This window comes from Falco cherrug, chromosome 8 (assembly GCF_023634085.1).
Source record: "Falco cherrug isolate bFalChe1 chromosome 8, bFalChe1.pri, whole genome shotgun sequence".
Classification (NCBI taxonomy): Eukaryota; Metazoa; Chordata; class Aves; order Falconiformes; family Falconidae; genus Falco; species Falco cherrug.
This window is the reverse complement of record NC_073704.1, coordinates 8,008,610-8,034,376: the sequence shown is the minus strand read 5'-3', so window position 1 is coordinate 8,034,376 and position 25,767 is coordinate 8,008,610. Positions and strand designations below refer to the sequence as shown.

General features: G+C 42.3%; 1 protein-coding gene across 14 annotated transcripts in view; it reads right to left on the bottom strand.

Moving 5' to 3' along the window:
- The window catches only part of AGAP1 (ArfGAP with GTPase domain, ankyrin repeat and PH domain 1), a 382,691-nt gene that overhangs the window by 76,397 nt on the left and 280,527 nt on the right, over positions 1–25,767 (bottom strand). For all 14 annotated transcript variants that reach the window (XM_055719301.1, XM_055719302.1, XM_055719303.1 and 11 more), the window contains one exon: positions 14,978–15,139. In XM_055719301.1, coding sequence (XP_055575276.1) covers positions 14,978–15,139 — 162 coding nt within the window. The remainder of the gene's footprint in view (positions 1–14,977; positions 15,140–25,767) is intronic.

Sequence of the window (25,767 nt, the reverse complement as noted above, 5' to 3'; positions counted from 1 at the left end):
CATGGCAAGAAGGCACTGTGAGCCTAGGGTAACAAGTTACTGGAAATGGGAAATATGTTTGCCAACTTTGTATTCAAAATATTTTTTTTTTATCATTTGAAACTCAGTGTAGCCCTTAATCACACAAGATCTCAACAAAGAGTCCCAAGATAAAAAAAAAAGTTATCACTCAATTAACACTACTAGATGTGAGACGTCTGCAGTGACTACAGAAACAGTTTTAAAAAATCAGTAACAAGCAGAAAGATGTGTGTTAGTCACTTGTAAGTACTGCATGATCTCCTTCACTAAGTCCACCTTTCTAAGCTCAGACTGCTGTCAATGTTCATGTGATAAACAGCATGTCTCACCATAAAATTTGAATTGCTTTTTTTTTTTTTAAAAAAAGTTATTTATAACTGACCATTCACAGCCCACTGACTGGCAGCCACCCAACCAAAAAGTAATTACGGGTGCGACAATGATGAGATTAAGCCCAATGTAATAGGATTGCTTCCAATTTTAAGGTTAAGTAAATCATGAAGTGTACTTTTATGTATAAATATGTTGGTTAAAGCATTCGGTTTGTCTGGAAATGGGCTAGATCACTTTGGTGTTTTGTTTACCACTAGGAAATATTTCCTTGGCTGAAAAGCACTGGCATTTATGATAATCACAAACCAGTCACCGTCGCTAACAATTTTCAAATGATGATTTAAAAAATAAAATTCCCCCCCCCCCCTTTTTTTTCCCCTTGAAACATTAGCTTGCATGACAATTGCGCACCGCGCACACAGCCACTGAAGTCCCAAAAGGAGGAGCCTGGGAAAGGAGAAATAAAAGGGAGCTGAAACAGTCTTCAAGGGAGCTGCCAATTCCTTGTCAAATGAAGCAGAGTCAGAAATACTCCAGCCTCGCTCTGTAATCCATCACCACAAACTGCAGCTCTTCCTCCCCAGATTAAAAAGACAGATTCAAAGCACTAGGGAAGGAGGAGCAAAGGAAGTCAAAGTCAAGTCAATGCCACATCAGTTTGAAAACCCCAACAAAGATGACGTGTGTGTGGCCACAGAAGCTGACAAATGCCAAGCCACCTCTTCTTGGATGCACCCTGTGAACTGAAGCCTACCAGGTGAGAACCATATTCTATCAAACGTTACTTTTTTAAAAAAACCCACATTGCTATTTCCCACATTCCAGCATCCCGTTCAAATAGGAAACCTTCCATGATACGTCTGAGCCACACAGCAGCTGTTGATGTCACTGCATACACCATGGTGTTAAGCATGTTACGAGATGCTTGCAAGGTATCTTATGCTACTAGGGAATCTGTTCTATCGTTGCCTCCTCCCAGCCCTCAGATAAATAATCCTTCAGGAAAAGCATGTGCTCCATAGGTGGAGGCTCAAACAACTGAGTCCAGCACTCCAAGAAAGTCAACAGAGCCAAAAATGTAGAATTTCTCCCCCTTAAATGTTTACCTAAGGCCTTTACCTCCCCGGCGGAGACAAATATGGAAAATTTAGAGGTGACCTTGGACATTCTGGCTTATTACAACTTGGGCACCAAAGGTTTGGTTCAAAACCTCACCAAGCCAGAAGCACCAAGGTTCCCCAGCCTGAAAACCTCATCCCTCAGTGCGGGCGGCAGCAGCTGAAGAGCACACAGCAATCCTGGGAACAAGCACACACAGGTCAGCAAATAAACAGACTCAGAGAAGTTCCTCTGCCAAAGCAAAAGGGAATAAAACAAAGAAAAATTCTCATAGCTTTTGTGGGCTGCCTGGAAGTAGTAAAATGTTACTACAAAAACCCCCACATAAATCCCCCTAAACTGGGATATGGAATTTCAGACAATAGCTGAACCCAAAATCATGGTACAAAAACTCTACAGCTCTGCCTTAAAAAGCAAAAACCCACCAAGACTGACTGGTTTTGTTCCTCTTCATTCTGATTTGGCCCCTACATGGGAAGTGAAAACTGATCTTAAAGAATGGAAGAAAGAAAAAAAAAAATAAATATTAAAGCTGGATTTTAAGGGGTAGGACTGGCCAGCATAGGATCAGTTTCAGGACACCTCCCCAAATCCAATGAAAAGGGCAGCCGCAGAAGAGAGGCAGGGTCCGTAAGGAAGGTTTCACTTCCAAGTTTAAGGAGCAACTGAGCTTTTGTTCAGATTTTGCCTGTTTAAGCAGCCCTGTAAATTCTGCTGGACCTCAGAAAGCAGTCCCACGAGGGAGACGTTTAGTGGCAGAAACACCTACCAAAACGGCTGAGAGACTGCACTGCCTTTTGCAGGACTGCTTTATTACTCCAGCAGCAGTAGGCAGGTAGACCAGGATTATACTGACAAGGGGAAATAAAACTTTGGGGTGCTCTGGAGTATTTTGACCGCATCTTTCCACTGCCAGTCACAGCATATTCCAAGCAGTGGAAACAGAAGCTCTTCACTTGATGCATGGCTAATACAACGTGGTACTTCAGCCTACTACAGAGTCCTACTCCCACCTCTCCAAACTACAAATGCATCCCAAAATCAGCTATTGTAGGACATTCAAACGTGAGAAACAAGATCGGTGGCCCTGGAACAAGAAGCATCACTTACGATTAAATGTTTTCTTGTGTGGTGCTTCGAGTTTGATATACATGCCTTTAACGATTACCTTTTCATTTTAGGAGGAATCTGAATTAAGAAAGATGTGACATTTGTACAGGCAAGAAATTAACAGCAGCCTAATCAGCCTCTGAGACTAAGAGAATCTAAACGAAGGACCCAGCTACCGGCCCTTTGCTTCTTTTAAAGCACGCAGATTTATCCTCATTACGGGATGAAAACAGCGCTTGCCCTGCCTGGTAACGTCATCTTTGCACCGCTTGCAGATAACCCAAACGCTCGCTGGAACAGGTGCCAAAAAAGACGTGTTCTCGCAGCCTGAAGGTTAAACTGGATTAATTTCGAAAACCTGAAAATTGATACGCTGTAATTTAACATGTGCTCAACATGTGTGCTCAGCAGCAACTGAAAATGAAATATCTTAAATATTATCAAACGTTACATCATTAAATATAAATTAGATGGAAACAGGGGAAAGCTAAAAATTGACTAGGAGTTCAGCTACTCTAAATGGCTAATACGTCCATTTTTCACCTGAAGCCCTCTCCAATACAGTTTTGCCATTAAGCAAAAACCTAAAGAAAGGTAATCAATTCCAACTAAAAAGCACTTCTCCTGGAATGACTGCACTTCAAACCCCTGGCTGGCTGCCAGCCCCCCCAGACAACAGCTATCAATGTTTCTGACTATCACAGGAGCACGAGGGGCCATGCATAATTGACTAGAAGATGGGCTAAAACTGTGCCCAATCAGTGTGTGATCAAAAACGCGTGGAATATTCAGCGCCACTTGATTACATGGAGGCACGTCCTTTCGCTCTCCTCATGAAATCTCTTCAAGGTCCAGAGTACTGTAATAAGATCATTACTGTCAAGCGGTACGAATCGCAGGCAATGAGTCTTGGGATAGGAAGTCATACTTCACAAGCTCCTCTGGTCTTTCCCCCCCCCCCCCCCCCCCCCCCCTCCCTCTTTTTTTTTTTTTTTTTTGTATTTTACTGCGTGTTGAGGCAGCAAGGCGACGAGGTGACAGATAATGATCACATCACTGTGTGGCAACTAGAAAGGCACTTTTAAGAAAGAGCACAGAGAAATCAGCTTAAGAGAAACTCAAACATTTTTTTTTGGCGTTTTTTTTCCCCCTCAAAAATTAAATAGAATTAAACCGTGCAGTATTCTCCTTTCATGAATTGTGATTTAATGTCATTGAATTTAATCATTTGATAGATTTTCATATTATACCAAAGCCTATTACCTCACAGACAAATGGCCAATTTTCTCCATCTCACACTCACAAAAGAAACCTTTATTAACTTTCTTTTTTTTTTTTTGAGCGGGGGGGAAGCGGTGGAAAATGTCAACGATGAGGCCTGTTCAAGTTTTCCTTTTACCTACTCTGCTCACTGGAGTTGCACACTACATATAATGCATAACATCTATCAAAAGTAACCTATCTGTAAAGAGAAAGGTGGAGGGATTGAAAACAGCAGATTAAAGCACAGGGTATAAACCAAACATGCAGCAAGCTCAGCCCTGGAATCTCATGCACAGCACGCGGGGCTGCAGTAGAGACCTCACACTGAAAGATACCAAGTATCTGCTCATTGAATTTGACAGCTAATCTAAGGCAACTATTTGATTAAAACTTGACAAAACAACACAGGTTTGAAATGACTGACCGGTCAGGAGTTGGAGGGGAAAAAAAAAAAAAAAAAAAAGAAAAAAAAAAGTCTACATTACTGTTACACGGTTGTCTTGTAAATGTCTGACATCGATGCCACCCGGCGCTGAAAGTGGAATGGCTCCAGAGCTGCGTTTTTCAGATGGAGAAGGATGCTATGATCGGACAACAGCCTACTGCTGAAGCGGAAGGAAAAGCCAGCCACGGTCACACCACCACCTACAGCACCTCCACCTACGGGATTTCATCTTCTGTACCACGGCACTCTCCACCTGGCACTTCACTATCGAGAACCCCATCCTCTCATATTAGTTGGTCACCTTTTCAAACAGATACTGTTCGGCAACCCCTTCTCAGGGCTAGATGAGGCTGCCCAGCCCCACATGTCACAGGCTCTCAGGGGCTCCATCACCATGCAAGAACCAGAGGTGCAAAGCACCTGTCAGCGCACAGCTGGCTGCTGACAGTGCACCTTGGAGTCCAAGAAAGCCTGAAACAACACGCCCAGCTGACCCCAACCTAACTGTTGAAAATTATCGCATGAAGAAACCAAAACCCATTAACATACAGAAACGAGAACCTCCCCCCCGGCTTAAAAACATAAATTTCCAGATGAATAGGTAACTTTGGAAGAACCAAAATCACAAAGGGAAATTAAGAGAAGAATCACCAGCTTTTCAAGGGAAAGAATTTTAAATTGTTCAGGCTTTTGCACTTTGCCCACTTTTCTTAAAGAAAAATTCCTGGGAGAAATATATGCATTTTCAACAACTTCTTTAGTAAAATTGTTCATATACACCATCACCTTCCTCGCTTTTGGCTTGGACCTGGCTTTTTAAAAGCCGTGTCAAACATTTTGACAAAGAACCAAAACAAAAAAGGCAAAAATGTTTCTTGATCTATAGGTTGTTACTACATCCTAAAGTCCAAGAAGAGAGCGCAAAACATTCCACCTGCATCAAAGGGGAATGGAGGAAGCATCTGGCTGCAACGGGCAAAATATAGAGTCTATCTGTGTGCACTAAAACTAGGAAATTCCCCAGTCCCGTGAAGCCCACAAGGTACAAAAGAAGAGTGTCAGGCTCATGATGCTGGGCAAATCCTGTGTATGCAGACTCTTGAATTGGAATCAGCTGAGAACATCATCTTCCCACTCACTTCCCTGTAAGCAGACAGCATTAGGAACACCTAAATTCACGAGCTTTCTATCACATGAGACTTTCTACATCTCCCTTGCCAGATGCCGTGCCTGGAATACCTTTATCTGGAGCACCGAAGGGAGACTACTGACAAAGCTGTGCATTTCAGGAAAGATCATCACTTGTTTCACTGGGATTTAAAGCCAGATGTGGTTTCATTGCCCACTGAGGTTCTTCAGACATGGAGCAAAGTGGCTGATTACACTAAGAGTATTTTCCAACACTACGTTCATCAGTTCTTAGCCCTAAGAATGCACCGAGTGGCAGCATATATTTTTCAGGGCTTATCCATAACTGAGTCAAATGTAGGGTTCTGCAATAAAAAAAAATTACTAACTTGTTATTTCTACATTCTGTTCAACATGTACCTCTCGAGTATGAGTTCTTTCTTACATAATGCCAAAAGCACGTTTCATAACCCTAGGGTAGATCAGATTGACACATTCCCCCTTGAATTCCCGGGTTGAGCTGTAGATAGCAACCCTCCACAATCAAGCCAGTGTCATTAATCTCACATTCCATATTACAAATAAAAAAGCATGCCTGTAATCAACTGGCACCCCACCAACCCTCCTCACAAAGCTGCCCGGTGCCTCCTAAGGCAAACTTCAATTTAGCAAGGCACGCTGTAGAGAAGCAGACCGTATAAACAACCACAGCAGGCTGGGGCACGAGGTCCACCTAGCCTGCAATGCTTTCATCGGCAACTAGTGAGAGATGCCTACAAAAAGCAGAGCAGCAACATGAACCCTGCTGTACCTTCCAGAACAGTCCATGGTTGGGGGGCTTCCTGGGAGAAGCTGCAATCTTTACGAGAGTTTCATGGATTTTTCTTCTTATTTGCCTAATCTAGTGCTTCTGGTTTAGCTGCTTAAGGTCTTCTGAAGAGAATTACTTAGAACTCCCACTTTTTAAAGGCAGCTTCTTCCCAAGGTATCTCTGTAGGTCAGTTCCAGTAAGTGGATGAGTTCAAGTGCACGGAAAGTTCAAGTACACAAGGCATCCTTCAAAACGTCAGTCTTCCTTCTCTGCCAAAGCAGTCTCGTCATTTACACTGTGACACCCTGACTGAGGAGTTCAGCTACGTGGTGACCAGGAGAACAAAGTTATACTCAACTCAATGACCTTACGTTAGTCTTTTCATTTACTATAGCTTTATAATACTTACCAATCTTGTTTTATTTTTAAGATATTTTAATTCAGGTATATAGATTTATAATGAAATTACACGGTCTTATGCTCTAGAAAAACTGGCAAGGAACTTGTAAAGTTGACACACTTAAGTAACAAAAGGGAAGAAACTTCTCTCAGCAGGATTAATATTTTACAAGTACTTCTCGGTACCTTGTAAACATCATCTCGTGGACATCAGGAACCTTTTTCATAATCAAGGTCTCTGTCTCAGGCTGACAGCATAGTTCTAAGGACACTAATTACCTGAAGCCAGTAAAATGTTAAGGTGTCACTTGTTTTCATTCAGTTATAAAGCTACTTAAAACTTCTTTCTTTTCCAAAGAAACCAGGCCAATTCAGAGCGCAGCACTCGTCCCAAGGATGCACAGCATACCTTTTTGCAGTTACAACGCAGAGCACTGAAAGTACTAAAGTGGGACCACTTTTCAAACAAATGGGGGGGGGGGGGGGGCAGGGAAAAGAGTGTTATCTTTCTCTAGCTACCCAGATGTGCCGGTGTGTACAACCATCACCAATTCATCCTTTCCAGAATTCCTTTTCCTGCTGACCACCACTGTGACACTTTTCCTTTCAACCAGGTAGGCGCAACCAGCAGCCTCTTCCAACCCTCAGCTAACGGTGGTTTTAAAGAGAAGAAGGAATCTTTCAACTTGTTTAGCCTGCAATGAAGTAGGTTAAAACAATAGATCAGCTTCACCTCCCTTGTCTTTCACTCCTCAGCATCAACATAAATGTCTTTCAGCAGCAAACCTTTCATGTCAGATAGGCTGTGACGACTGAGGCAGAAGGTTTCCCAACAAGTGACCTTTATGCCTCGGTTGAAAGCAAGTCTCTGAAGATTCCGTCTAGATTTTATTAATTTCTGCCCTCCTGTTTCTCAGGTGTACAGCAAATCGGCCAGTGCTCCATCTCCTATGAAGCAGTGAACGAAGTTACTGATGATCAGTGGAATTACAACCAAAGAGTGTTTTGACACTGAATAGGTGATAACCTCCGAGACACTCACAGCACGCTTAAATCAAAACAAGCATTTGGTATTACACACAACAAATATGGTCACATACTGCTGATTTTTTTTTTTTTTTTAATTCTCATGCAGACAGAAGAAAATACAGCTAGATATTCGGCTCATTTTTGTTTCATTTTTAATGACAAGTAAGGCCTGGGATTTTTGTTGTTGTGGAGTTTTTTTTGTTTGTTGTCAGAAATTTTTACCTACGAAGCAGCTGAAGCAGAGAATGGCTGGATCAGGGAAGGCTTGCAACTCTTCTGAGACAATTAAAAAAATAAGGATGTATATAATTATCAAGCCATATTCTAAAAATCTTACCAAAAGCAAGCTTGTTAAACTCCAGAGTTAGTGACGATTAGCAAAGCAGAACCGTGTTTTTACCCCGTGCAGTATGAAATCCAGCAAAACGCTATTTGCTGAAATTTCTGAAATGTGTCATGCACAGGAGGGCTACACAAATGCCATTACGGCCAACAAATTGTATATGAAGAGAATTCAGCAGTAACCCTAAATGAATCACAAACTCATTTAAAAAACCCCCAATCTTCCTCGCTATCTGCTTTGTACTGCAAACCCTTCCAGTTCCAAATAAATGCTTCCTTTCTTCATTCAACGCTGCAGTCGAAATGTCACTTTTGTATTGATCTCACTTTAAATACTGCTGAATGTTTTAAAACTGTGGAACGTTTCCTTTCTAACACTCCAGGCGCTTAAAAGACCAGCAGAAAACCAAAACCTGCTCTTAGTAAACGGTCCATCAGAAGATAAACAGAAATACTGCATGAGAGGATGGAAATACACAGAAGAGGAGTATGACGCAGGGCTGCATTTGTTTTTTAGTTTTTTTTTTTATTTTTTTTTGAGATTAAAAAGCATAAGATCTCTCTTACCACTTTTAGAAGAGTATAACTGTGAAAGAAAAAAATTGGGCATGGAAATAATTAAGGAGCAACCAGTTTCCCCTACTGATTTATCCCCAGACTTTGTGTTACTGCTTTGCTGCCCGTGGGAAGCCCCTGCCCTGAGCCTGCGTGCTGAGCCCCACCGCACCGCGGCCGTGCACACAGGTAAGGTGCTGGGATGGGCTTTGCATTTGGCGTGGGGCCGGATGGACAACAGCTTCTACATGACCGAGCTTAAATTAACTCCGATACGTCCACACACAGGCCACAGGAATACAATGAAAACTCTTCCCTAATGCCAGCACTAATGTTTCATTTCATTTTCACATGTTCACCCATCTTACAGGATCAAATATTTGCCTTTTTACTGAAATAAAAACCTCTTTTTGAAGACCGCCTCTGCATCTACTCCTATTCCATAGTACGCTGTAACTATTGATAACTGATTTATAGGTAAAATAACTAGGCTGACAAGACTACCAGGAGTAACTTCTGTGGAGTTCCTATGTGAGCAATACCAGTTTGCCTGTACAACCATGGTAGTATACTTAATTATCATGTAACGGACTGGAAAGAGCTTTTACTTGAATAAGTTTTGGTGGCAGCTTAGTTCTGTGCATTACTTCAAGCAACAAAATCCACACAGGGACCTTGACATCTAATAGATTTGATTCCAAAGGTTACAAACTCTTTAATAGGTGAGTAGTTTTGCCCTTGCTGCTGCTGCAGGTCAAGATATTAAATTTCACATCTTCCTTGCAGAGAAAAGGGAGTGACGATGCTGTGACTTTTTGTGTTGGAAAGGTTTCTGAACCTGCTGTCCTCTGACAATATCAGAAGGTTTCTTCCAGACCATAAAGAGCCAAAAAAAAAAGTATAATGACAACACCAAGTAAAAATACATTCCTTCACTATGGTGTTTAATTTGACGTATTATAAATAAGTATCAGCATTAACAATGTCAAGTCCATCTGTCAAATGAAGAATCTACTTTTGCACAAAAACTGTGGCTCATTGTTTGCATCTGTTTCATTGAACAGGCCTCAGAGATCTTTCCACCGAATTTCCAAAAATTCCCAATTTTTTTTTTTTCTTAATAGATGGTTAATTTCATTTTTTTTAGTTCAGCCTGGCTACAGCACACTTACTAGAACTATGCACCTAGGGAAATGTAGGTTAAAATTGTCTGGAAAAGACTATCACAGAGCCAACCATGTTGAAATCATTTCAGCATATAATGCCAGCAGGTAAATCACAGGCGTGCTAAGGAAAGCTTAGGGTGAGAAACTGCAGGTAAAACGCACGCACGTTTTTTTATGCATCATATACCGCGTTTCAGTTAACAGCTGTACTGCTTCCAATTTACACAAAATATCAAATTTTCTGGTGTTAGATATATATATTCCAGAGACCAATGCTAAGAACTGCATTTACCCATTTTGCTTTGTCCTTCTGGTTTTGGGATGGCTGAAAGTGGGCAAAAAGTCTTGGGAATAAACTGGTGCCTCCCTTGGCTTTTTGCACCTCGTCCCCACCCTCCTGGACTCCAGTACTCATGCAGCTGAGAAACCAGACGAAAGCAGTGAAATTTTTACTTATTGTTAAAAGTACAAATGAGAAGTCTAACTAAACCCTGTTTTTCCATCCACAGAAAACAAATTAACCTATTTTCATTTCAAACTTAACTATAGCTCAACTTCAGTGCTCCCTGAGATTTGGAACAGGTAACTCCAGTGTTACAAAACATGCAGAGGAAGAACACAAGCTTTTCAAATACCTCTACTAGTTTACCACAAGAAAACAAAACAAAAAAACCCACCCGAATTTCACAGAAAACTGGGGTTCATCCTTAGCTACAAGCCAGAAAGTGTACACCTAGAGCTGGGGGTTAGACTGCACAGGTCAGGAAAGTACAGGGAAAAGCAAATACTCCACAAGAGGCAGAGGACAAGTATCTTTGTGTTAAGAAAACAGTTTTAAAAAGAAACATAAAAGGTCCTTCCTTGTTCTTCACAAGTTCTTTAGAAACCAGCAATGAAGAGCAACATGGAACACAGATTTACAGAGAAAACACAGTTGGGAAAGCCTACCAAGTCGCTAATCACATTTCCTGCGCTATCAATTCCTGTTTCTCAGCTCCATCTGCACGCATGGGAACACAGAGCTGTGCTTGTTTCGCCTGTGCTGCTGAGCGGGAACATAAATTGGCAGTGCTTTGCCTGCAGCCACCCCGCACCTCCCTGACCGAAGCAGCGGATTCACCCATCGACCTGGATGCAGCTGGACCGGCCCTACAGCAGACAGCAGTGTTGGCCCCGCTGGCCAGAGCTCTTAAGTCAATCAAACAACTTGAAGAACACGGACGATCCAGACCTGATGCTGAAAGACGGCCATACCTTGGGCTTTCCATAGCTCCTAAAATCTCAGAAATGGACTGAGGGTAGGCAAGTTCCAGCTGGCATAGCCATGAAGTTCTGAAACTGTCTAACAGCAGTAAGAAAAATAAACACTCTTCACAGAAAGACCTCTCCCAGTGTTTGCAAGAAAGCTTTCAATTTTTTCTACTTGTTTTCAAGCTGAAAAACCTTCCTGTTATCACTAGCTGTTCCACTAACTGCAGCAGCATAAGGGTACCAAAACAGACCAGGCTCTGAGCAGCAATGCCTCTTTGAAACACAGCACCGTATAATCCTGCTCTGAGCAAGTTTAGACAGCATGGTGGGAAAAACACTGCTGGTTCCTGGCACCTTGCCTAATGTAAGCATTCCTGCTGTTACCCTCAAAAACACTGAGAAAATTTTTCAGTGACAAGTTCTGTACAGAGAACTAAAAAACTTCTCTCTCTGTTTCATGGCACTGGAAAAATTTCACAAGAATTGGATTTTCCAAAATAGGAACTGAATTTTCATTTTCATCCAGCGGCAGCAGAGTTGCTTTAGTATTTTTGTTGCAGCAAACATTGTCTCAGAAAACCTGCAGAAAGATAAGCCAAGTAAGATGAAAGAATCAATCCCAGAAAGAGAGGGTTGTGCATGGGCAGATAGTGCGGAGAAAGAAGAATCAGCATGACCTTTATGGAAGGGCATAAAAGAGATGAGCATCAGTCCTCGGAATTAGTGAATCACCCTGGGCTCACTAGTGTCCATCATCGTGATATCTGAATACTTGGGCAGAGGTCAATGATCAAAGCAGGCACGTTCAAGGAGAAAAAAAAAAAAGACCACAAAGTGTGGTAAAAACGCTAGAGTTTGCTGAAGACCAGATTTAAACCTCATTGAACACCTAAGCTTTGCTACAGACAAAAATGAAGGAACCTAGGATTTCTGTTTGAAAGCCGACACTTGAAACACCTGGACCCAAAGGAAGGCAACATAAAATCTAGAATTACCCAAATCATTTAATTCTGATCCATTGTAACTGTCTGAAAATAGCTACTGCAGGAGGATCCGGCTCCTCCTTCTCCTTTTCACAGTGAGCTCAGGGTTTCCAGAAGGAAGAAAGATAAGGTTCTCCCCCGATTATCACCACAGTCTTCTGCACCCCATTCTCAATAATTATCAATATTTTCTGTATCTCAAACACCTGAGCAAAGTTGCCAAGGCAAAGCATGCGTCTCAGAACATTTTCTTTTTACTGTTTAATTTGGATTTGTGGTCTTCAAAACCGCAGGAATCCTCTGAGGGTTTAAATCTACACTGAGGGCAGGTGTGGAGGAAGAAAAATCAAAAAGGAAATCTTTTAGGTCATCGGACAGATTTGTAGCCAAGCGCTGGAGAACAAGGAAATAAGCCCTTTCCTGTGGAAAGGCTGAATGATTGAATTGAAAACTGCTTTGAATTGCAAGACAGATGTGAAAATGCTGCGTTCATCTACTTGGAGAAAAACTCTTAACAGCCTGACACACAGCCTACTCGCAGCAGTCTGGCTTGTGACAGAGGTTGTCCCACGACTGGAGTTATTCCCATCGTTCAGCACCACAGCAAGCTCGGAGCGATGGACACGACCTGCCTGCTCAACCACCAAGCACACCAAACGTAACTTCTGGCTTGCACCAACACAAGTACCAGAAAAAACAGACAGTGTTTGCAAGTGTCCACGTCAGGATTTGGAAAAAGCAACACCCAGCTTTTGTTAGTCTTTCCAGAAAGTACTTAATGGGAAGGAGGTGCCCTTCTAAAAGGACATGGAACTCAAGCGTGCTTCATTGCTTTCTCCTTCAGCTACTGTGGGCAGACGAGGCTGGCTGTCTCCTCCCAACCCTGCTAAGGATTCAAGGGCCAGTAAGATTAATTGTCTGCTGAAGGATACCCAGAGCTCCTCTCACACGTGGCCAGGATGCCGTGTAGGAAATTGTGATTCTGCTCTTGTGGCCAATTGCTAGTTTTCGCTGGGTTGTGCTTTAAATGAGACGTTATAAAGAACTTAACAACCACTGCAGCCCACCCAAGATGCAGAAAAGAGTGCCCATCTCAGAAAACGTGTAAGAAGGGGCAGGTCAAAGAAAGCTGATGGGCTGATGTAAGACTCAAGTATTGTAAAAGCAAGCGTTGGCACTCACTACTACTTTTAAGCCTCCCTGTGTGTTACTTGGTGGTTGCCAGCCAGTTCTCACCCTTCTGAAAGCATATTAATCTCATTTATATGGGAGGGGACAACTTTGCTGAGTTACTACAAACGGATTTCAGACTAGCATGTTATGATGCTGGAAGACAAGGAGAAAAGCAGGAGAAAGCAGAGAAGGATGAAGGAGCACGTAACTCCCCACTCCCATCAGAACAGGGACTTCAGGGCAAGACGCACAGTAACTGCAAATCTCCCGTCGCTCACTGCAGGTCAGGAGTCTGTGCCTGCAGTCCAGGACCACACAGGCTCCAGCTCCAGTGACTTGTGAAAATAATCTCCCCAGGAGAAAGAAAACATACAAGTATTAACTACTTAGAAAGAGATTTTCAAAGGCTCTTGATATCCAGCTGGTCTTGATTCATATTGATTGCAACAAAATAGTCTTGGACCAGTGGTGAGTGCTCTGAAAAATCGCCCATAAACTTGCCACTGAGGTATGAAAATAAGTGAGGTAAAGGAGATTGTTAAAAGAAAAAAAAAAATAAAAAAAAATAAAAGAAGACAACAAATTAAAAATGAAAGGTTAAAACAAAATTTGGCTTCAGGCCATAAACTAGGGGGAAACTAACAGTAAAGACAGTTAAATGACTGGAAAGAGAACGCAACAGGAGGTATTATGAAAAAAAGCTGATGGCTTTTAAAAAAGGATTTGTATAGATAGCTGGGGAAATAAATTCTGTATGTGATAGAAGTGCAATTGAGAAATTAAATAAATGGAAAATAAGGATGACTAAGTAGTAGTTAACATGCCCCTTCTCAGTTGTATACTATTATCACATCTATTTTTAATGTCTCCTCAGCTGTCTGCAATTGTCATCCTTTTTTCAGAACTTGTTCCAACGCTCTTTGATACTGAATTAGCTGTTTTTTACTCTTCGATGCTTACAACCACATCTTTTTCTTACTCAACACTCCCCTTTTCCGACAATGTTATTCCATTGTCTCCGTTTTTCATCTCTCCTTATATGTTGACTCCCCAGTTTCTAAGCCTTCCAACTACCCTTGTTCATCTTTTTTCTGGAGCTCTTTTGGTTGAATCCTAGCATGTTTCTTTTCTTCTTTTCTAAAGATACAAGCATGTTTTATATCATATCTGGCTACTGTACACATTGTTACCCCTTCAGAAGAGCATTGAACAGCTATAGCAGTGTTCGCGTTGGAAATAGTAAGCTAAACTAAGGGAAAAAAAGTTCTTTTTGGCTTTTGCTTTCTGGTTCTTAAAAAAGAACCCAAACATTTAAACTCTCCCCTTTTCCGTTTTATCCTCAAATAACACAATCTTTCCATGAGCAGCTGAATATTCAAACAATAACGGGCATCAGAAGCGTCTGCAATTCTAGAGCTCAGGATGTGTCTAAGGAGAAGTGATAACACGAGACTTAGCAATACTGAAAAAAAAATACACAAGTTCTAACGTGATGCATGGGCTACTGAGTGAAATGACTTTTTCCTTCTCTTTACAAGTTTCCTTCAACTTTACACGTATGCTTGTTCCTTACCTTTATAGCTAATGGTGCTCCATGTTAACTTGGGGACAGTTTTTTTATTTATTAAAAAAGTCAGTTCCAAACATGTTTCAGACAGCCAAATTCACCATCGTGATGCCTCAGGTTACTGAGCTTCATCATTAAAAGACGAGCCTTTAATTTCTCTACTTCAGTACAATTCTCTAATCTTTCTGTGTTCAAAGCCAACTGTGTAGTTAAGTTGTACTTAACAATGCTCTTTGGAATGGTATTTTCAAAATTCAGACTTCCACCACAGAGTAAGCTTACCTTCAGCTGTGCCTGAGATACCATCAGCTTTGAAATTGCTCGTGCTTTTCTTCCTGCGGTGTTTCTTTCTGTTGGCGTGAGGTGAAGGAGGTGGATCAAGTTTGGGGCTTGTTGTACTGGATATACTTGGGCTTGAACACACAGAATCTCCTAACCCAGTATCTGCAGTTTGGGGGAGAGAAAGGAAAAAAAAAAAAAAAAAAAAGGAAAAAAATACTGCATAATTTAAATCGGTGATTGCTAGAATTCTAGAATTCAAGATATAAATCCCCTTGCTGTCTGTTAGCAGCTTCTTGAGCTCACTGACTTCCCAAGTCTACGGGAGAGCCTCCTAACAATACCCATTACTTTTTCAAAAAGGCATAAAAAAGTAACTTGGCCAAAGTTCTCATTCAAGTCCTATTAAATCAACAGGACTCTGCATCAATTTTAGAAGCAGGCCAGCTGGAACATACAGAAAACAATAGGAAATCACTTTATTACTTCCAATTACTCTTTCTTACAAAGATCTTACTGATCCTCAAATCGACTTGTGTAACGCTAGGACATTTTAATACATTTTAATGGAACGGAGATACCCCAACATCCTCTGAAGCCTATCTGCTTTCATTAAGAGTCTGATACACAGAGACAGGTGGCGATGGCAATAAAGGGGGGAAAACAAGGTAACTAATGCATGCCTACCACCATTAATACATTGTGATAAAGGGTCATTTACTACCTGCTTTGGATGAAAAAAATAATCCCGTTTAGTGTGTTTAGGTTCCCACTGTATTGGTGATGGCAGCGTTAACATGCAACAGTTTTAAGAACTAATGACAGAGTCATTTCCTCCTTTCCCCCATCAATTAACTCACTCACTCAATCAATCAAAATTAAAGGTTGATGACAACCCCCTCTCCTAAGCGGACCCGCAGCCTCTCCCCCGGTCCATGTAATGGCTGGTAATACACAAACGCCTTCTCTTTGAGTAGTTCTTCTCGTTCTGAGTCAAGAACCATCTAACAGCCATCTTTAACACAAGCTTAGGAAATGAAGATATACTTGAAATGTCACTCTGCATCTGGGTCCTTTCACACAGCAAATACTCAAGTAAACTTAATCCAGTATTTTCCCCCAAGGTTGGTAATATGATTTCAGTTTAATAGCAACCAATCTTTTGGCTATGGTTAGTGCTAAATGCATTCCTATTTTGTTGGTTTGGCTTTGGTTTTAATTATAAAATTTAGTATAACATCCTATACTTTAAGTGCTTGCTATCATGTAAAGCGAAGCTGTTGCCAGACCCTTGGTTACAGACCATATTGCACTGAAGTGCAATACCAGGACTGCAATAAAGATGAATTAATACGTCAGAAAAATATCAAGCCAAAGACCATTTAAGTAGCAGCTTTTGATTTTTTTTTTTTTCTTTAGTAGCTAAACTCCCCTACTACTGTCTATTTGACAAAGAAATACTTTGGTTTTTTTTCTAATAAAGTTTACTTACTAATTATCCACTAAGCAAAGCTGTGCTGCATGTTATTAGTGGGGGATAAATTTTGTAGCTAACTGCCTGGCAACAGAGACCAAATCAAACATAAGCTTTATATTAAGGCTTTTTGTTCTTTTCCCTATGTCCACTACTGCGAAAACGATCATCAAGTATTTAACCACAAAAAGTAACCCCAGGAATGTATTTACTGTGTATCTGTATAGGAGATCTTAAGTATTTGACTTATAAATGCTCAAAGCAGTTATCCTGCAGGGGCTGGCGCCTCTCCAGGTGAAGAGGAAGGCAAACCCTGAGAAGAACCCATGCCAGTGCTCAGCACGCTCTTGGCAAAGGGCACATGGATACCCGTGGCTCCTCAACACTGGAAGAAGAGAAGATGCAGAAGAGCATGCCAGCAATACAAAGGCATGACCACGGATGCAAGCCGGCTACCGACAGTCCTAGACATCATCCTTGGACAACGACTAGTCCAAGCTGACCTCCAGTCTGAGACTTGAGAAGGTTGTGTACGTTGGGTACTTAAAAGAAAAAAATCCCACGCAAACCCCCGCTCCCCTTTGCAGCAATGATGTGAAAATTGCCGTGTTGAGACAGGCTAGCCACAGGGCTGGGCGCTGGCTGAGAAGAGGTCTGGCTGCGGCAGCAAGGTCTGCCACAGGGCACCAAGAACACATCTCCCGGATTTTTCACTTGCTTACGAAAAAGCCTGAAAATTTATAAATATCATGGAAAAGTCCCAGAGAGCACACCAGCCAGGAAGGCTGGCTTACATCTGACACAACGTCTCAAAGTGCTTCGCTTTTTCCCCTCAGAAAATATGAGGCAAGTGGCCTCACGCTCAGCTTTCAATTCAGAAAGAATTATCCCATTTTACTCAAGGGGAGAAAAAAAAATAATTCAGGAAACACCAGCTCTACTACCGTCTCCCATACCTCTCAAAAAGCTCGTTTCCAAACAGGCATTTGAGGGCTGCGCTCATCGCCGCGTGCAACAGCAGCACCAACCACGCTGCTGGGACCTGTGAAATGGTGAAGAAACCACACCTTGGCGCAAAACCACAGAATATATTTTTCAGCAGGATCCTTGTTAAAAAACACCGTTACGGTAGATCTGTACGCTTACTGCAGCTTAGTCTAATTTCCAGGCTATAAATTGTACCAACAAAACCTGCCTGCGAGCTCTGAAAAATGAGGAACGTACGATTCGACTACTCGCATTGGAGAGCTGAAGAATTAACCTCCTATGGTAAATCCTCGTGATCCGCAGCCCTTTCCAGGTAATAACCTGCTGTCCTTGGGTCAAATGGCTCTGAAGTGAAGAGCCCGAAGCTTTCCCTCCCCCTCAACCAGCGAAGAAACGCGAGTTGCTCGTAAATGGGTGCCAAGCTGATATTGTTGGTGTATTAATGCGCCGTATTCCCGGTTTCGAAGACCACCCTTTGAAGATGGAAGTTATTTAACATTCTCCTGGTTTAAAATATGAGCAATCAAAAGGCGCTAGGCTTACATGCTGTGCTTTCCCATTTCCCACTACTTCTCTTGCCTGACAAGGTATTCTTCAAATTGAAAAGAGGGCTCCTGAAAGCCCAGCTTCGGAAAACTGTAAATGAGTTCAGGCTTCAGCCCGCTGAATGCAATTTCATACTCCTGACTGAATACAAATAATGCATTTTATTTTGTATCAATTACCACGCCTGAGAACAGACGACCACTGCTGGCGCTATTAAATATATATATAAAAAAAAAAAAAGGCAAGGAAAAAGGCACGCCAAATTAAAAAAGCAAGCGCCTCATTACTCCACATCTAAACCAGCTTTGACAGAGGCACTGGAACTCGTAAGACGCGTTTCACTGGGCTGGGATGGGCTGTTTTGCAGCCATCCCGCACGTTCAATGTCAGCCATTAGTTCTTCCCAATCGGGCATCAATGTTCAACGCACACCCGAAAAAATATATAATACTAGTAATAATAATAACAATCTGCAGCCTCTCCGAGCTTCAATACTTGAAGTATGAGTCAAAGAAGCAGTTTCACTTTTCACTCGGGAAGCTGACAAGCATGACTAGAGGGGGAATAAAATAACATTCAGTTCGCATAAATATCAAGCGGGCTGCTTGAGACTGATGGGCCAGGAATGTATTCTTAGCCATCATTCTGGCAGACAGGCCCAAGGACACTCATAACTTATTTTACAATCATTTAGTTTCAGCTCAAGTGGAAAACGTGACAACTTATCTCTGCTGACAAGATGCCATATCGAACCTTACAATTAACTCTCCCACGATTATCTGCCCAGCCCATCATTAGCTTTGCAGTTTTTCATGGACCGTACGGGCAGCTCTCCTTGATGATGGTCATCATTTGCAGGGTGTATATCTATATTACACAACATTAAGGACAAAACTCTCCCCTTGCCACGTAGCTGGGCTTGTCCTGACCAGCACATCCTCCGTTCTGCAACTGCTGGGCCACGTTTCTAAGTGATGCGCAGGAACACGCTGCTGAAAAATGTCTTCTCCTCCAAAACGGAGCATCACCGTGCTCCAGCCTACACCTGCTTCTGCCTGCAACCTACAGAGGCGAGCTAGAGCCGCCCATGCCCTCTCCCGGCAAACAGCCAGCCTTGTTCCCTGCCCTCTCTCCCCAGTGCAATTATTATCTCCTCTCAGCTGTAAGGGAGAGCTGACACGAGCCGTGTCCTTGCCGTTTACCTCCGCACGCTCACGAGGTGGTAAGGAGGACGCTGTGAATTTCCTGTCCATGTTCAGTGACTTTCTGTACCGACGAGAAAACCCATTTCCCATTGAAAGGTGAGTTTCTAGCTTGGCAGGGTCATGAAATAATGCCAAGCTTATGCCAAGGGATAGCGAGAGCTTCTACACAAGCCAGTAGGACAAAATACGGGTGTTCATTCTAGAAAAACTAGTAAAATAGTCAGTTCAGAGTATATGGAGCCCAAGTTTACATCCGCGCAAGTTATTTGAGGCCATTTTGAAATATACAGTAGCTCATTCTACGCCCAGGAGCAACAAGTGACACCTGGTAACCAAATCCCTTACAAGCTATCAAGAGATGGCATATTAAAAACCCGGCCACTCTGTTGTTAGCGTGGTGATTTTTCTCCATAGGCACATGACACACGGGGAAGACAAAGATTCTGCTTGTTCTAGTCCGGTCCTTTTTTGCTAGAAATTACAAAACAAAACAAAACAAGCCAATGCAGCTTTTACTCCACAAAGCAAGTCCCACGCCCGCCTCTCTCCTAGATGCATTTTGTGGTTACGGTTGTAAAGAGAAATTCCTTTCAATTATGACAAATTCTGGTAGGAGAAACAAGAGGCGGAAGGGAAGATGTTACAGCTACAACCCAGAATTACGAGACAGAACATTACATGAAAAAAGAAACCAACCAGTCCTTCTCAGAAGAGTCTCAAGGGCTGTGCTGTTGTAGTGTGCTTTATTTGCTGTTTGAAACACTCGCATTTGTATTCTCTTGCAGTATTACGTGTTGTTTGTCAAAGGTAATATTCTGCACAAGTCCCACTTCCTACCTCCTTCTAATTTTATTATTTGTAAGCCACAGGCACTCCACAAACAGATCTCAAAGACAACTCCATTTGCGCCCTCGCAAGGGCATCGTGAGAGCCCTCATGGGTTTGAAAAGGGTAGGAAACGCAGCTCAGACCCAGGCTGTGCCTCCTTGGTACCCCAGCCCAGTACCACAACTGACTTGCATGGCAAATTCCCAAGCACCTGCCCAGGCTGTGCCTGGGAGTCGGACCGAAGCCGCTTTCCCTTCCCCGCCTGCAGTGCCCGCACAGCAGAGCTGCAGCACGTACCAGCGCAGGAGTCAAGGAGGTGAAGAAAATGAGGGACAATGAGCAGGTATGAGTGCCCCAAGCCAGGGTAAAAGGGGCTGGGGGTGCAAAAAGCATGAGGGAAAGAAGCAACATATAAGGGACGGGAATAGCACAGCACAAAGGCTGAGATTCAAAAATCCGAGAGCGGAGCTTCATCTTTGGCCCACGGTTCCTATTCTCTCTCTCACACACACACAACTCTCTCTTCTGTGTAACCATCTGCAGCGGAAACAAGGATATTCTGACCTCTTCTATCTTCATGCCTTTTGATTTATTTCATATTTTTGTCAAATCATCTATTTACAAAAACTTGAAACAAACTCAACAGGTGACACTATTCTCCACAGACCAAAGTCGAGCTTGATCTGGTTTACATTTTTCTTGCATCTTCTTGTTAAAATTTTCCAACAGGCTTTCAAAGTGAAATTAGACTTTTTTGTCAAGCCCAGCTCCCCAACGCAGCCTTATTCTCAAGTGGTTGGAGATTGACTAATTTGGGTTTTTGATTTGTCAAAGCGACAAGAAGTCAGACGTTACAAAAGCGGGACCGGTGAATGGGATCAATTAAAGAGCAGAAGCGGCAACACAATTAATAGCACCAGGTTCAAGGGGAAAAACAAAGCGCTGATGACGAAAACAACAGCAACAGCTCTGAATGCAGCAGGAATCTTTGCCGCGACCCAAGGAAGGCTGAATCCAAAGAGGGTATTTCAGAACTTTTACTATGCCATTAGTGCTGAAATGAAATAAGGCAAAGATGTCGGTGGCTGGTGGACTGAATAATAAAAAAATAGCTGGACACTTTCATCTTCTACACATGTGTTTTAAATAGAGGCGAAAAAAGCAATCCTTTTATTTAAACAGGGGAAGCAATAGACTAAAACCATCTGTAGTTGTATTTCAGACCCATTTCCCCGAGCTGAGATTTTTCTGGCTGTGAAATCCAATGCTCTACAGCTTCCCTTTACAGCTATTACCATAAATGTTCTATCAAGTTCTTTATATCCCTCCTCTGCCTCAAACCGAAGTTAAAGGGATGCTGCAATCGCACAGCGACTGCAGAAGGCTGGAGCTGGGCACGGGTGTACAGGACTGACATTAAAATCCACTCAAAACTGTGGCTTGGCAAAAGTCTGCGGATGAGAGTAAACACTTGTGAGTGGGGGAGAAGGGGTGGCACGAGATTACAGCCTACAGGAAAAAAAAAAAAAAAAAAGCAAATATTTTAAAAGTACACAGAGCTTGTTCCTTCGGTAGGAATCGGGCGCATCTGGTCATCGCTTAGCTGAATTCAGCTTGGACACTCAAGCTATCGAGGGCTTAAATTAACCTGCTGCACTGAACGAAATTAAAAGGAAGCTCTGAGCAGAACTGGGGGATGGAGATGAAAAAGCCTCAGGAGTATTCTCTTTCCACGGCGTCTTCCATTTTTCCCCAGCCTTGTGCCTAGAGCCTGTGAATCACAAAGCTATCCTGTCATGTACAGCAAGCCCCACTGAATGCCCAAGTTACTGCCTCCTTCCCTCTAATAGCAATTTCAATTAAATAAGAAAAACAAAGCTTCCGTCCTGACAAAAAAAGATCTCCCTGCTTTAGGAGGGTCTGGCTTTTGATACGCGGTAGCATGCCTCAAGCAAAGCAGACCTGAAGGCATGTTTGGCGTGACAGGACCGTTTCCACTCGGCAGCCTAATAAGCCACTTTGTGACAAGCGGGGACATCATCCACAGACTTGTGAGAGAACGTCAGTCTCATGACAGTAAGGCACAGATATCGGAAGGACTGGCTTCAATAATTTCAGAGATACTAAGACCCTTGTTACAATCTCCCTTATCTAATGGAAAGACATAGTTACCTCGAGCTCGTTTCCTACTAACACGCCATGTCTGGACATCGTAAAGGAAGCATGAAAGCAAAAATGCAATACAGTGCTTAAAAAAACCCACAAAAGTACATTGCTCACTACATTTTCCCTCCTAAGGAGTGGTGTATTACAGTGCTAGCAAAACACCATCCTGCTCCCTAGAAACTGAAGTATTGCTAGCAAGAAAAGACGCAACCGTATCCCTGTTAACCCCCTTTCAAAGCCATCTTACGAAGCAAGCTCCTTGTACCGCAGAAGGAATTCACCACCTGACACAACACAAGGAGAGGAAACATCCCTTCCTAAGCAACCCTCCTGTATCACCAACACAGTGACAAGCAAAGACAGGACCAACCGTATTTCAGAGGACCTGCAAGCCTCAGAACATGAACCGGGAACGAGATGCTAATCTCTCCTTCCCTTCACTCATCTTGCCTAAAGCAGGTTTAGGTCGGGGCAGAGGTATGAAACTACCCCCTGAGTTAACACAGTTTGTTAATTTATCTTAACTCCCATTACATAGACGCATCTTTGCATTTGCCTCCTTTTCTGCCATATGCTGAATATGCCCTGCGAAAAGACCAAGCATGACAAGTTATTTGAATACATAAGGCCCACAAACCAGAATGAGATGCAAGTCTCAGATGTTGCAGGATGCTACCACATCCCAAGGCAAACTAACTGCATGGCTCCCGCGTAAGAGATCTACAGTCTAGATGTATAAGGGATGTCTTTAATTCTTCTGGCATAACATTTTCACTGGACGGCATCAGATCTGTTGAGAAGATGCAATTCTTACATGGTGTCACCCTGAATTGCTGCAAATTGGTCGTGTGATGCTATGGGCATCGCTTCTCCTGGCCATCAACAGATACAGAATAGAGAGGTGAGGAATATTACAAAAGGCAGCCAGTTATGGGGATCATTTCAGGTAACCAGTTCTTAGCCACCCCATGAGGGAGAAAGAAGATGGATGGTCCTTTAAAGACAAACCGTATGGCTGTGGAATGGTTTCAGGGTGGTATCTCCTGGTTCGATTCCAGGTATGTGTTGGTTAGCCTATCTCCCACATTTGAAGCCAGGTAGATAATCTGAAACCTCAAGAACAGTTATCAGCTGTGGCACGCTGGACCTAGCAAACCCAACTACCAGTGATTTGCAGAAAAAGAAACACTTGGAGCACCACCAAGAGAATGCATCTTGGATGAACAAGCTACACCATGATCAAGTACACACAACGCTGTGTGACAAATAGTATTGTATATCCTCGGTCAAAGCCATATGCATAATGAATTCACCTTAATTACACAGAGAGGGTGAGAGCTCCACCCCGATCTAACAATCAACATTGCCTTCCAGTTGCCAATACCCCCTCATTTAACATATCTTGCTTTGAAATAGAGGCTTGAGGTCTCAAGGCCCTTTGAAAATAATAAACCCAAGCCTCACTGAATCATTTCCTGCTAAAATATTTAACCTTGTATTTTAAGATAGGCAAAATAAGACAGAAAAGAAGAACTGACTCTCTTCAAAGAAATGCTCAGAGCCAGGAAGGCATCTTTTGTCTCTACTCTTGTACTTTAACCTTCAGTCTGTATAAACTGTGGATTACTTCAAGCATCAGACTCACTCACTGGTAATTAAGAGGAGGTTAGGAAACTCTCCACTGTCAGCCCACAAGACTCCAGTGACAAGCCCTAACATCGGTGTTTTGGCAAAAGTCAAGACTTTCACCACCAATGTTTTCCAATTAAAGCTGGATAGCTGCTGCATAGCAAATAGGCAGTTAATCGCATCATGTTCGGTAGAGAAAGGCTAAGGCTTTCCTGGTAACGTATGCCACGAGCACCAGCGTCAGAAAGGAAAAGAAATTATGGAAGCAACACCAAAGGATACTCTCAATCAAAGGCAAAATCAAACACCTTCCTACTGCAAAAACCTACAGCTGAAAAGTAAAGCCCTTAACATAAAGCTATGTCTTTGCTACCTTTTATAGGTGTCAGATGATGTCACTGTCATTACCGTATTTTTTAATTTTTTTTTTTAATTTTAATCAAGTGCTCTTTCTAGCTCTTCTGAGGATTTAGATAACCAAAGCCAGGGCCCTTCTTTTGCTCTCACAAAATGCATGCATCAGAGAAGCCACTCGCCTACAGAGCAACTTGTAAACTGGATACTCCTCATCGACCTGGACCGTGGGTGGCACACACGATTGCTGAACTAAGGGATGAGATCAACTGTAACAAATGAAGGGCCCAGAGACTTGAAAGGAGATGCTCTTCCACCTGCAGGAAGGCCAGGTCTGCGCTTCAGCTGTCCCCCAACAATCAGCAGCTTGTGAAGGAGTTGTGTATCGGATTTAACACAGAGGCTTCTTTCACTCCTTGAACTGTATAGACTGTGAAGAAGCTTTGAAGTGTTGGATTCCATAGGTAACGTATACACAACATCCCTGTACCACACGCCCTGTGATCTGGACTGGAAAGAAACCGAGACTGCAAACAGACATGCTTGATGAGACAACCGCTCTCATGTTAATTGGAACAGAAACCTCATAAAGCCAGAGACGAAATAAAAGCATCGTGTGTGTTTCTTGCACACACTTCGTCCAGATCCTGGCAAAACAAAGCAGTGTGCTTCTGGCCATACATTAAACAAAAAATCTAATTATTACAAGCATTTATTTGAACTTCTAAAGTATGGATGTAAAAAGAAGAAATTGTGAAATTGGGAATTACTCCAATGGTAGCGATACCATTCACTTTTTACTGTCACAACTTTGTGTTTAAAACAGCACTAAACTCAATAATATAAAGTCTAAATTTAGAAAATTATTTAAATTTAGATTATTAAAATTTAGATAAAAAGAATTAGAAAAATAAATGTGTACCCATCTGGGGAAGTTTACTCATTTCCCTCCTCAGGTCTTACTTATAGGGCCCTTAAATATGGAATGCATCAGGAAATTTTTAAGCTGCGTTATTTGAATTTGAAGATCTATAAAGTGTCACACTTTGCATCTGCAGTATTATGTCTTTCCTGTATGTTTACTTGAGAAAGCCTCCCTGAATTTATATTACTGTCTGTAAACACAATTTTATTTTTCAAAGTTCATAAACTCATTCATTGTATGAATCTGGTTCGTGTATTTATTTCCTTGCAATTATAATCTATCAAGATACATCACTCCTGAATGCATACAGGCATCCTCACATCAAATGCAGCTCTTCAGCTTTTAATAGCCAGTGCGAGAAGATCGGTCCTTCTGCTGCTGCTGAACGCAGTCGATGTGTTGATGTCTTGGCCACTATTTAAGCAGTCTAAGATCACAGGTCACATTTATTTCTGAGATACCAGGAAAAACAATCACAGCTGATTGTCGATCTCAAACTATCTGGTGACTGACCTGCCAAGAAACAGCACAGCAAAACTAATTCCAAACTGCAAACATTTAAGACTGCTTTAATCTTAAACTACAAACATACAAAGATTAATCTATCTTTTTATACTGATGAGATTACAGGATGGCCTCCCTGATGAAGAATTCACTTTTGTACAATCATCCTCAATAT